Below are 13,778 nucleotides of genomic sequence, written 5' to 3'. Positions count from 1 at the left end.
ACTTACTGGCTCGTTGTTCTTCACTTTACAGGTGTTAATGATTAGTCTGTCCCAGATCAGTCTTGATGTTTCACTAATCAAGCTAACCTTTCTTAAGGCAGTTTTGCTGTCTGTCACCTGCTCCTGGTCTGTTTCACTGCTTCCCTCAGTTCTTTAGTTCAGATTCTTTAGCTCTTTTCAAAATCACCCATGAAAGCCAGTCTTCAGCAGCTAGGGATTCAACTTTAGTTGAAGGGGAGGGTGAGTCAGTTGAAGATTAGGCTGTGTCCCTGCCCTGTGCAGTCATAACTCTGGACAAATCTTCTTTTAAAAAGCAGAATGAAGAAAGGTAAGGTATGTATTTAACTTGTCGGCAGTAAAATCTGTTGAAGTTGAGACTTGGTCTTTGCAAAATAAGACAGTTCTGAGATCTTTTTATTTCTTAAAATTCCACTTGAATGCTTTTTTTTTTTTTTTTAGAAGAACGTACTGAAGATGCCCACTCCAGAAGCAGAGGATTTTCAAGAAGAGGAGGTAAGGGCACAAGCAAATTGGCAGTAATATTTTAAGGGAGAGACTTTCAGGCCAGGGGAATTTTCATTGGCTTTCATTTGGAATTGGATGATTAGATGCCTCTTGTACATTTGAAAATCCATCCCATAATCTCAGCATGACTTAGTGTTCTTTGTTTTGATAAAATAGAAAAATTAAAAATCATGAATAACCATTGAAAAACCAGTTTCACAAGGTAACATTCTGAGTTGTACAAAAAAGAAATATTCATAATATTTTGGTGCAATAAAGAATATTTTCTTCTTTATGGTTACATAAGTGGTGATCTGAAACTCCTTGTAAATGTATTAGGAGCACATTCTAGATCCAGAGTAAAGCAACACATTTTTTATTTAATATGGTGAGTGTTTCTTCCCTACTCTTTGACTGTGTGACTCTGGTCTATGTCCTAAAAAAAAGGTAATAAAAAATGAAAGACCAGGTACATAGGAGTTTATGTAGAATAAGAATAGCTTTCATTTTTTTCTATCTTAGCCCTGTACCCAGGCTGCTGGGTTTCCTCTAGTTTCACACCAGTGGATGTGGGTATAGAAAACTGACTTTTTGACTCAATGTTCTGATTTAACCACATTGTTATCTTTCCCAGAATTCATAGCTTTAAAGGTTGGGGTTTGTATCTGAATAGCTTGGAGAAAGAAAATAACTCCAAGGTCCTAATTTCTTCTCTCCATATCTTCAGTGTGAACTGGAAGCATTACTGAGGAGGGGGTAGCATTTTCAATTCTTTACTTCAAATCTGTTTGAATAAGTCACTTGACTGTGCTTGTGTCCCTTTTTAATAATATTGGTTGATGACGTTTCTTTACTCTTTGTAGAAAGCACCAAGATGTGCATGTGCAAACAGTGCAACTGATAAGCAGTGAACTCTGTTCAGATTTTACAATTGCCATTATGCTGTATTATAGGTGCTCGAGGGGATTTCAGAGGTGGCCGTGGAGGATTTGGTCCAAGTCAATGTAAGCTTGATAATGTTGAACTTCTGGCACTTAGCAGTAACTGAATATAAAATACAGTTTTGTTGTGGTGGAGTTTCCCAGTTGATTTAAAAATGTAATAAAGGTTCAAGTTATGAAGAGGTCTTTGAGCTGTGCAAAAGCATGAAAACAAAGTAAATGAACACGTTTTACTTTAAAAATGGGGGACTTTACATTCATGCACATTCTTCCTAAAATTTAAACCTGTGAGGCTGCTGCTTTTTGTAGTTCGTAAGGAATAGGAATTTCTAATTCAGGACTGAATATTTTATTTTATTTTTAATAAATACTTTTCTAATAATATTGTACATATTACTGTAGATAATGAAAATGAGCAACAAGAAAGAGGACCGCATTTTGGCCTTAGGAGGGGAATGTTGGGAGGCCCTACAGGTGATGTTTATTTATATTAAAGTTTTGCAGATATTTTAAAGTGGTGTTTGCAACTGACTTGTTTCTAACCTAATGGATTAATTCCTTTTTTCCTTCAAAACATTAAACCTTCTTTATTGTACAGTTGTATTTACTTAGCTTATCTTCCAACTTGAACACAAATGTAACACAAAGGCCCCCTCTACATGTTACAGATATTGCACAGTTAACTGAGACCAGCTACCTGTGCAAAGTACCTATCATATCATTAAAAGGTGGTCCAACTAGCTATAAAGTTATACCTTGAAAATGTATATTGACTTTATAGCTGTTTGCTGCCTAGCTTTAATTTGCATGTGTAGCAGGGTCTGCCCCTGTGGCAGGGAACCCCATCAGCTGACCTAGCTCTCAGCTGCAGGAGTGTGCCATACACAGCCAGGAATGGGAATCTTGCATATGTGGAGTTGCCTTATGTTTCTTTTTTTTTTAAATGCTGCACTTTAAACTGGAAGTCTTAGAACTGATCTTTGAAAAGGTTTTCTGTGTGCCTTGAGTTTAAAAATGTTGAGAGCCACTGAGCTAACCTGTTTTGTTATGGCACTGCCTTCTATTTTTGGCTTTTTGCAGGATGCAGCATAGCGAGCTACGGATTGGTAGCTGACATCTGGTTTTTCGTTTTTGGCCTCTGTCTCAGTATAGCCTATTCCTAGCTTGTCTTGTGGCTGTACCAGTTCACTGTTTGTTCATACTGATTATAGAATAGTTAATTCTGCCATTTTGGTTTAACCAGTCATTTTATTAAACTTGACAGTAGCTTTCACACAAGTAGTGCTGAATGTGTAGGTGGTCCTCACTAGTTTGCCAGTTCCAGTGGATTAGCTTAAAAGTCAGTGATTCTTCATTAAAATAGAAGCATTAGGGGAGGAGAGTACCTGTCTTGTCCAGATACTAAAATTACTTCAATTAAATTTCACAGCGTTACTATATGAACCTAGCATTTCCTGTTGAATGCCAGTATTCTGTCTGTTTTATTGCCTCTCCTTGTATATATAGGTTTGAAAAAATACAATCAATCATGCTGTATTTTCAAGGGCACATAATAAACTGCAGCAGCTATGCCCTTCCAACTGAAGGATAGGTATTCCAATGGATTGGAGGTTGATATCTTCATCAGGGGTGCACACTTAAATTTTTGGGACTAATACCGATAGCCAATATTTAAGGAGGCACATCGGGTGATACTGATCAGATTTCCAATACAGCTGCCTCCAGCTGGTAAATCCGGTGTGATGGCAGGGGAGGGGGGAGGGAAGGGACTTCGGCAGGTAGATCAGTAGTCCTTGTGGTGGAGGGGGCAGGTACTGGTGGGGTGGAGTGGGCAGAGCCATGGCTCATGGGGGGGAGAGGGGGTTGGCTCCTGCTGCTGCTTGCACCCCAGGAGGGCCGAGGGGTGTGAGCTTCTCAGATCTGTGTGGGGCTGAGTGGCTCGCAGCCGGGGCTGTGAAAGCCTCTTCTCAGCGGGGCCTGGGCTTGGAGCAGGCGCCAGCAGCTCTGGGAGGATGCTACATCCACCCCAAATTTCGCTGCCACCAGCTGCCCAGCGCAGCCCCTGCTCAACGCCCCACCTCCACCCACATGCTGGGAAGTGCTGTCAGCGCTTTCTCTGAGCCCAGCCTCTGCCAAAAGATCCCTGGTTGCTGCCCTCCCTGCCCTGCACTTATCCAGGGGTCAATGCCTCAATGGTAAATTTCCCTCCTGTCACCCCTCCTTATGGTCCAGTAAACAGACAGTGAACCACAGCATTGCAAAACTAATTTAATCAGAAACAACTTCCTTTTTCTTGATGGGTTTTTTTTTTGTTTTTTTGTTTGTTTGTTTTTGTTTGTTTGTTTGTGTTTGTTTTGGATCATTGTTCAAGATGCTTCCTGCAGGAAGTTTAAACATTTAATAAATTTGCAGATGCTATCAAGCTGGGAAGGGTTGGAGAATTGGAGAAATGTCTTGAAATAAATACAGTCAAAGGGCGAGTGCAGCCTACTACTTTTTGTGTAGGAAAAATTTACTGCATGAATTTTAAATTGGGGCTGTAGGGCAGCTATTGTGCAGACAAGGATCATGAGGTTTTATACTGCATCTCAAAGCAAATCAATCAAGTCATAATGTGACATTATGAAGTCCCTCATGTTGTGAGGGAAAACCAACACCATCCTGCATATAAGATGTGAAAAATCCTTTCATTGTAATCGGCTTCTGGTAAGGTATCAGCTGGTGTATTGAGTTTTATTTTGGGCACTATTTCCAGGGAAGATATGGACCAGTTGGAGTCTTGAAGAAGAGCAGTGAAAAGGATTAGAGGTCTAGATCGTGTGGCCTTTTTCAGATCCTTAGAATTGTTTGGAGAGCTTTCTGGCCTAGAAAATAGACAACTGGGGAGATGGAAATCTTCAAGTAATGTTACTGTTCTTCCTGTCTCTGAGGATAGGACAAGAAGTAATAGGTTTAAATTGCAGGAATAGAAATTTGGGTTAGGCATTGGATTTTTTTTTGCTTCCAACTGTGGGGTAGTGAAGTACCAGAATAGATTACATGAGCATGTTTTGGCGTTTCCATCACTGGAGACTTTTTAGGAGCAAGTTTTGATATATATGCATCTTGATGTTTCCTAGGGCAGGCAAATTGTGACCATTTCAAGGTTCCTTTCCTCCCTACTTTTGTTGGCCGCTTCTAGGTTCACTGCCCTTTTCTGTTTAGGCCTTTCTGATAAAGATTTCTTCTCCAGATTTTTCACGGTCACAAAATGAAGTTAATGACTCAGGAAAACAGACATAATATACAAGAAGTTGCAAGTCGCCAATTCCAATTTTAGAGGGAGGCCTTTGTTTGTCATATAACTTGTTTTCCCGCCAGTCTGCTGGTTTCTTGTTGATGATTTGATGATTGAGAATCCATATAATGAGAGTACACACTGAACATACTTTTTCCATTTTTTTAACCTGTTAGTTTCATATTTTTTTCAGCGATGCTCATTTAGTACTGTCTTGGCCCCTGTCCTGCCTCTGGCAGATTTCCCCGACTTTCTTTTCCAGCTTCCCAAGAATATATTTCAAAAGTTGTTTCTTCTAGCCATGGTTTTTAGTTTTATTGATATTTTCACTAACTCTCTTAACTAGGTTGGTTGTTTTTATTTCAAAAAGTAACCTGCTTTCTTGTAGCTGTGATCTTGTGATTGTTACAAAAATACTTGGAAACCATTTCCAATTATTTATATGTTTAATTTTTTCTCCCACTGTTTGCATCTCTGTTATTTTCCAGTTTTGAGTAATAGGCCTTTTTTAACTACTGCTTGTGTATTACTGGTTGAGACAATGCAAAAATATAACAAATGATATCTGATCCTATTCTGTTCAGATAACCATTAGTTTATGATTATCCTTCAATGAGTCTTAAGCATTTAAAAACTAATGGATTTTAGTATTTTTAGGAAATAATCTGAAGTCAAACCCCAGAGGAATGTTTCATAGAGGTAATATGAGACCTCCAGTTTATAATCCTTCTCTACCAGTTGAAATTTCCATATATCTTTTTGAACATTATAGGTAAATTTTTATTGTCTGATTGATGTCTGATTTTGATCTATAAGAGTTTGTATTTCTGTAACCCATTTTGTATATGTTTTTGTTGTGTGTTTTTTTTTTTTTTTTTTTTTAAAGCAGGCAGTGCATAACTTTGTGCCATAGCCTATACTTTTTAATTGGCAATTGCAGTAAAACATCCTAAATAGTGACACTACTCCCTACCATTTTCCTTGAAGTGTCCTTTATTGTTTGAATTCTGGATGACTCTTGGTATTTGGGAGGACTTATATAAAATGGAAAACTTGTAAAGTAACTGAATGAGAGAACTAGCTGTAGTGGATATTAGGAAGTAGATTGTCTTTCTATGGCTGTGTTGGAAGGGCGTTTAATGGAAGCCATCAATAATATACTGAAGCTGAGTATAGGCAGACAAGGTTATTTGGGTAAATGTGATATCTTTTATTAGACCAACTAAATAGAAAATTGTTCTTTGTAAGCTCTTAGGCATAGGAAGAGACTGTTGGTGTTTTATATCCTTAGCCCAGTATGGCTACAACCAACACCCCCAAAACATGAAGTTGAGTATAGAATTTGTAGAAAAAAAATTTTTGAAGATGGACATTGAGTTTTGAGTGTTCCTGTTTTTAATAATAAAACTAGTTTTTAATATAGGATAGGAACAGGCTCAGTTCAGTAGGAATTTTAGGATGAGCACTGTACTGTCTACCAATCTCGGCAAGAGACATGGTAGTGTTCATAGTACTCTTAACATTACATAGGTCTTTGGTTATATTTTGATGCTGGAGATTAAAGTAAGCTTAAATCCCGAGGAACCTTTGCTGGGTTGAACTGGGTTCTTGTAGGATGGATGCCTGAGAATAAATTACTAGTTAACAATTATCTTTTATTAGACCAACTTAAATAGTTGGAAAACAATTATTAAGTAAGCTTTGGGGTTCAAAAACCCTTTGTCAGGCCAAGGAAGTTACAGCAGTTGGTGTGTGCTCTTTTCATTCCATCCAGGAAGTAAAGAAGCCAGCGGCTAGGCTGGTATGCATGCAAGACAGGTAGTCAGTGAAAATGTAGATTGAAGAATCAATGGGTGAGACAGCCTGGGGAGGCGGGGGGAAGAGAGAGAAGGGGGATGAAAGTGGAGAGAGACCCATCCAGGAAGAGCACACACCAACTGCTGAAACTTCCGTAGCCTGACGAAGGGTTTTTGAACCCGAAAGCTTGCTTAATAAATATTTTCCAACTATTTAAGTTGGTCTAATAAAAGATATCAGATTCACCCAAAGAACCTTGTCTGCCTATGTCCTTAGATCAACATGGTTACAACCTACACCCTAGTTAACAATTTGCTCTTTTGCATCCTAGATTAGTCTTTTTGGCCTCTCTTAATTGTGTCATAGAAGCTTCTGCAGTCAGGAAGGCCTGAAGAGAATTTATGAACAGCTAATTGTTTTAGCCTACTTTTCTTCCTTTGCAAGCAGTAAAACTTCTTACAATAATTTATTTTAGAATGCATAATGCAGTGATTTTAAAATCAATGTTTCCCAATACATAACAGACAAGGGATTAAGATAGGATTTTAAAAATAGACAAAAACGCTTGGCATCCTTCTTTCTGGTACATAGTTATAGCAACTATAAGATTCCACAGGGATGGCAAACCTGTAGTGTGTTCTCCACAAGTCAAATTAGTAGGCTCCTTTAGAAGTAATGTTTTGACTTTTTGTTCTTCAGGTGATCAAGAACATAGAGGATTTGGAGTCAGAGGTCAGAATTTTGAATCATATATATTGTATTTAGTTGTATTTGTGTATAGGTAAAAGTTCTTTCTCTAAGAAAGGAAGGGGAGTACAGAAGTGCGGCTGTAATATATTCCTAGTTCTGGTATTAATGCACTATGACAACTTGGAAAAAATCATTAAGTCATTGAATGTCTCAATTTCCCTCTTTGTAAGTGGTAATAATACCTAGTTTAAGAGTGTTGAGATTTAAGAGGTTTAAGATTTAAAGTGCTTTTCAGCTTCTTTAAATGAAAAATTCTGCAGATGAGTGAAGATGTTATCATGTCTGTTAGCTAATTGAATATAATACCTGTCCTGACCCAAGCAGAGCTGCATGTTTGATGTGTTTTAGGTAGGAATACTTTGTTAAGAAAAGAAGAAAAAGTGATTAATAGGAAAGGCCAAGGAGAAAGCAACTTTACATGTTGACCTAGGAATCTTGATGTATGGATAAAAGGGGTAGTTTTTAAGGCTTTTTCAGCCTGAATTTCTCTCACTCAGTATATTTATGGGAGATCCTGTTTTCTCAAGCCAGTCTTGTTCTATATCAGTCCATAGCATTGAACAAAGTTTCATGTAGCATGTTGGCACAAAACTTAGTTCAAAGACATGATGAGACTGCAAGACCTGCCCTCTTAGAAGGCCTGTATAATAGGTGTTCATCCTCATGATGATGATTCCAAATGAAGTCTGTGAGAACAGCTTGCTAAGACTTTGAAGTATGCTCTGCTATACATAAGTTAAATGTTGCAATAGCAAGAAGTTTTGGGAGTACATTCATTTTAATGGCAGCTATTCTGGTGACCCCAAAACTCTCCATCACCACCTGTTCTTTGAGGGATTTTGTTATTTTTTAGACCAACAATTAGTATTAAAAAGGTCCTCTTTCTTTTCCCTAAGGCTGATACCCACGTATTTCATCAAAATTTTAATTTGCTTAAAATTATCAAGTTTTTTTCCCCATTCCAGCTTAAGCTTCTCAGGAATACCAACACCTAACATGTACATGTTAATAATTATCAATATATTGTTACATAATTAATTGCCAAAGGAATTAAAAATATTAAATATTATTGCATATTTAGTGTTGTATCCAGAGACAGATGACTACCTGTCTAAAATACTATTGCTCTTAAGAAGGAAAGAGTATTCTGTTTAAAAAAAACCAAAAAAACAAAAAAAACCCAGCACATTCTCTGTATAGAGAACTGTATTATGTTCTAATCTGTATCCAGCCTCGTCTGGGAATCTTGCCTTACTGCAGTGGCCAGAGGTTCCATGTCTAACAGAAATAGCAGTGGCAGTAGTGGGATTTGGTCAGTCAGACAAGGAATATTGTCCAGACTACCAAACTGGAAGCATGATGAAGGCTGAATAACAAAGTAATATATTTACTTGAATACAAAATGAGCACACCCCCTCCCCCAGCAAATGTCATGAGGGAAGAAACTCCCTTGTCATAAGATATATAAGAAAATCTCTCTAAATTCATTCTCTGCTATTAAACTGCTGCCAAAAGCAGCATGCACTCAGCAATGGAAACCAACCATGAAGTTGAAATGCAGCCAACACTGATCATGACTATAAAACACATGACCTACATTGGGCAAGTAAGCCCAACCACAAGGAGAGCTTAGTGCAGTCCATCTGAATAAGACATATGATAGTGCCCATTGAATAAGAGTCGGCACCAACGTGCCCCACTGCCTCATGTACACCCTGCTACTCTGCCCTTGCAGCCCCCAGTCCTGTTTTTCCCCATTTCCTTCCCCTCTGCGCACTCCTTACTTTTGTTGCTGGCCAGCAGGCTCCATCCCTGCTGCAACCTGGGGTGCGGAGCCTGGCTGCAGCCTGGGCCTCTAGTAGCAGTGGCACAGATCTGGCACTGCTGTTCTAGCCCAGCTGAATTTAAGATGATCCTTCAATAATTAGATTCCATACATGGAAAAAATTTTCCATGTGTAGAATCTAATTATTAGGGGTTCATTTTACATTCAGGGTCATGTTTCATTTGGGTAAATATGGTAGGTGCCAAAGTGCTGCTTCAGAAGTGTATTTATAGAGTACCTGTGCTAAAACTTGCAGTAGTTTAAAAAAAAAAAAAAGGTAACGTGTCAGTTCTGGATGAACTAAGTTTACGGGAAAATTTGCTACAGCCACGTTTAATTTCAGGGTTATTGTTTTCAAATTTGTTCCTCATTTTTGTGTGCTCAGGGAGGGCAGGGTCTGACAGCAAGGAGAAGGGGAAGGGGCTGCCAGGGGAAAAAGTTGTGGGGAGGCAGAGAGCAATGGGATTCACCTGTCTTCCTTCCCCCCCCCCCCCCCCTGGAATTTATTTTCTCTGCTGTAGCAATGGGTGGTGGATGAATTCAAGGCACATCTAATAATTAAATTCTGTATCTGGAAAATTATAAGTTATAATTTTTTATATAGATAATCTAATTATTGGGGGGCATCCATGTATTCAAGTAAATATGGTGTTACAAGCACCTGTTTTTCTAGCTGATCACTTTATTCTTTCCCTCCTTTGGTCTAGTCCAAATGGTACTTCCAAAATCTTTGTCCACGCCCATTTCTTTGATCATGTCACCCACTATCTTTTCCCCCCTTTCTTAGCATAATAAACACACATTTGTAGTCCTTGTCTTCCATGTCTCCCATAGTTTAACTCACCCTACTTACCCAATCCCTTCCCTTACTTTGCATTCTATTCCTTTCACTCTGCCAATAGTTAGGCATTCTCCTCTATGCTGCCCCTTATATGTGGGTTTTTTGTGACTTTAATTTATGAAACGGGTAAATAAATGAGTATTTCCAGTGCACCTTGTCTCATTAAAATAAAGCAATTATGACAATCTTTTAACCAGGTGGTTACAGAGGAGGCAATGAAGAAGTAATTGCAGGTTCTGGAAGAAGTAAGTTGCTTTATTGTAAGTTACCTTAGCAAGGAAGTGGGTTTATTTTTGTTTTTTGCTTTATTAATAGTTAATTTCCTTTTTCTTAAAGGTACTTGGAAGTCAGGTGCAATGGAAAGTGGTGATAATCAAGGTAAGCATGTACATGTTTGTAGCACTAATCATAAAGCATGCTTGCCTAACTAATTCTAGTTAGTTTATTTTTTCATCTGAGCAGAAATACTCAGTACTATGCATGTAGTATATGTACAGATTAGGTGTTCTTCAAAGTGGACCATGTCCACATGCGTAACATCTTGAATCAACAATCCACAAATAGGCCATTGAAAGTCATTTCTGAATAAGACTCAGTGTATTTATGTTGTGCTTCTCAAAGGCTCATTGTGGCTTACAAATCTGCCTCCTGCCATGCCCTTGCCTATCAAAAGTCCAGATCTATGTGGAACTCCCCTTTCTAGCCACACACCAGATTGGCCCAGTGTGCAGAGTTGATCTGTTGCTGGACTCCGCACACCAGATCTAGATCTGGTGCACTGGCTTTGAAACCACATGCTAGATGGGACCCAGTGTGTTGAGTGTGGGACTTCATGTTGGCTCTGGGGTAGTGTGCTGGGTTGGCCCTGGCACATGGCTTCAGAGTCATGCATAGGCTCTGACCTGCCATGTGGCTCCAGAGCTAGTGCAGAGCCACAGACCTGGTGCACTAGGTTGGACTGCAGGTTTCATCCAATGTGCAGGGCTGGCAGCGGGCTTGGCTCGGCTCCCTGGCAACTGCCATTCATAGAATCATAAAAAAAAAAATAAAAAAAATTAGGATTCGAAGGGACCTCAGGAGGTCATCTGGTCCAGTCCATGCTCAAAGCAGAATCATCCCCAACTAGATCATCCCAGCCAGGAGGTGAGGGGAAATAGAGGTCACACAGCAATGTGCAGTAACAGGATGAGACATAGGTCTGAGTAGTGCTTTGCAAAAATTTAAAGGATAGAACAAGAAAATAAGTTTTGCAGAAGTCAGTCATGGAAGGGATTTGAAAAAGGCAGAGACGCCAGCTTATTTTATTGGGAGGAAATCTGTACTGGATAAATCAGTGGACAGTCCTCAACTGGGCATCATGCCATGCCACTGAGGGTGCTACAAGATCTTTTCGAGGGTGCCATGGTGCTGGTGCTACCACAAACAGGTGAAACTGCTCTGTGTGCCTTGCACAGATCCTGACTTGGGGAAAGGTCTGTGGGAAAAGCAGGAGCTCCTGCTTCCATTAGATTTATCTGATTAAGCTGAATGGAAGCTGGATGGCCTTCTCTTGCTGCGTGACTTCCTGGTCAAACCCTGCATGCTCTTCCTGGGAACAGGTGTGCAGGGCAGTTCTACCTGATGGCAGCAGTGGTGATGCAGCAGCCTGGAGGAACACAGGCATTGCACAGATAAATCTCCAGGCTGCCACCAGGTAGAACAATCCTGCATGCTTCTGTTTTCAGCAGGAGCAGGCAGGGCTGGGCCAGGAAGTATCTGTAGGAGGAGCAGGTGCTCCTGCCTGCACTGGGGAAAAGGCCAATAATGTACTGTGCTTTATTAATAAACCTGTCACTTGCAAGTCAAGGGAAATGGTTCTCTTACTTCTTGACACTGGGGAGCCTGGAGTGGTGTCTAGTTTTGGGGCCCACTTTTCAAGAAAGACTTGGATAGGAAAGAGTTCAGCAGTGCATGAAACATGAGTAAAGGCTATAAGGACTGGGACTACTGAGTGAGTGGGGGGGAGTGAAGGTTGGTGGCAAAATACTGTATTTTCTTGAATATAAGACTAGGGGTTGCCAGTCAGCATGGTGGGGGGAAAAGCTCCCAGTCTTACACTTGCATACAAGGAAACCATATTAAATGCATTGTCTTTTGTTAAACTCCTATGAAATCCTGAGGCTTCTGGTTTTGGGTTCATATCATGCCTAATATGTATTCTATATAAGGAGGTACAAAAGTGCTGCTTAGAGGTGTGTTTGTGGAGTATCTGTGCTAAACCTTGCATCAGTTTAAAAGACAATGTGTCAATTCATGTCAGTGTCTTCAGATTTTCTCCTCACTTCCATGTGCTCACAGAGAGCAGCGTCTGACAGAAGGGGGTGGGCCAGGGGCTACAGGGCGAAGAAGCTGGGAGGGAGGGCAGAGGGTAAGAGGGCCACCTGACCTTCCCAGATTTATTTCCCCTACTGTAGCAGTGGAAGGGGGACAAATTCAAGACAAACCTACAATAATTAGATTCTATACATGGAAAATGATAGCAAATTTATAAAATTTTCACATACAGGATCTAATTATTGGGAGGTCATTTTATAATCAGGGTAGTCTTGTATTTGTGTGAATATGGTGTCCTCTGTAGCCAGGTTAGAATGACTTGGTCTTAAATTGTAGTAGGGGAAATTTAGGTTGGATATTGGGAAGAACACTCTTAATATGAGGCTAGTACAGGCTTCTAAGGGAGAATTAGATCAGGGCTGTTCATCTGGTAGCCCTACAGCACAAGCTTGCATTCAGTTGTAAGTAAGCTTTCTCTTGTGAAGATTCCAAAGGTGAACAGTTTGACTTCTAATTTTTCATCCTACAATAGAATTGCAGTTAATTTAGTAATGACTGGGGAAAAAAACTTTTTTGTGTGAGAGTGAACAAATATTAATTAAGCACATAGAAGAATTTCATAAAAAAACTTTTTTTTTGGTCATTTGCAAATTTGGTTTTTTTTAATGTTGTAACCTTGGATAAGGTACAAGTAAATTTTATAATAAAAAAAGAGAGTAAAAATAAGTCTTACTATTATGAGACTTCAGTGTAGCATGTTTCAAACTATTCCCATTTCGTAAATTATTTCATATGTGACTTATTTGCCACTTGCATAAAAATAAGATCCTACAGAATTGTAGAATGTACAGCATATACAAACTGTCATCTGGGAGTTCACTTAATTATTGATATGACTGACCCATTATATTTTTTCTTGTATTTTGAAGGGCCAAAGGTGACATATATGCCTCCACCTCCACCAGATAATGAAGAAGCCATCTTTGCACATTATCAAACAGGAATTAATTTTGACAAATATGATACAATACTTGTAAAAGTATCAGGGCTTGATCCCCCTCCAGCAATATTGGTGAGTAAACTTTTTTCCTCTATTTAAGATCCCACCCCCCACATTGTGGAAGGGGACAGGACATTTTACCTGGGCTTTTAACTTGTGTTTAGGAAGGTAGGACTGTTTGGAGGACCTTTGAAAATCACAGGGGTGGGTAGGGTTTCTAGAACCATTATTATTAATTCTCAGTTGAAAAGGTCAAATAGGAGGTATGGAGCTTACACTTATTTCCCTTGCTTGGGATATTCCTTCCTTTTGAAACCAAATAGGTGACAGCCATAAAAAAGCCTGACTAAAAATCCTCTCTCAAAGATCCACGCTCATTAGATACTAATTCCCCTTAATAATCTTTTAAGTTTTTGCTTTATATTGTAAAAAGCAGAGAGGCCTTTTGCATAGACTACTACCTCTATAGCATCTCTAGAGAATGTAGATGGAATTTTTTTTTCAGTGCTTTTTAAATGTACCCTCAAGTA

The 13,778-nt window shown here is 39.3% G+C and overlaps 1 protein-coding gene across 12 annotated transcripts in view; it reads left to right on the top strand.

The window, feature by feature from the left end:
• Positions 1-13,778, top strand: part of DDX4 (DEAD-box helicase 4) — a 114,608-nt gene that overhangs the window by 76,608 nt on the left and 24,222 nt on the right. For 9 of the 12 annotated variants that reach the window (XM_059725167.1, XM_059725169.1, XM_059725176.1 and 6 more), the window contains 8 exons: positions 460-513; positions 1,458-1,508; positions 1,848-1,919; positions 5,380-5,421; positions 7,219-7,251; positions 10,133-10,180; positions 10,272-10,313; positions 13,178-13,320. In XM_059725167.1, coding sequence (XP_059581150.1) covers positions 460-513; positions 1,458-1,508; positions 1,848-1,919; positions 5,380-5,421; positions 7,219-7,251; positions 10,133-10,180; positions 10,272-10,313; positions 13,178-13,320 — 485 coding nt within the window. The remainder of the gene's footprint in view (positions 1-459; positions 514-1,457; positions 1,509-1,847; positions 1,920-5,379; positions 5,422-7,218; positions 7,252-10,132; positions 10,181-10,271; positions 10,314-13,177; positions 13,321-13,778) is intronic. The other 3 variants (XM_019495994.2, XM_059725173.1, XM_059725171.1) reach the window with 3 other exon arrangements.

Source organism: Alligator mississippiensis, chromosome 3 (assembly GCF_030867095.1).
Source record: "Alligator mississippiensis isolate rAllMis1 chromosome 3, rAllMis1, whole genome shotgun sequence".
Classification (NCBI taxonomy): domain Eukaryota; kingdom Metazoa; phylum Chordata; order Crocodylia; family Alligatoridae; genus Alligator; species Alligator mississippiensis.
This window is presented reverse-complemented; position numbering and strand designations above follow the sequence as displayed.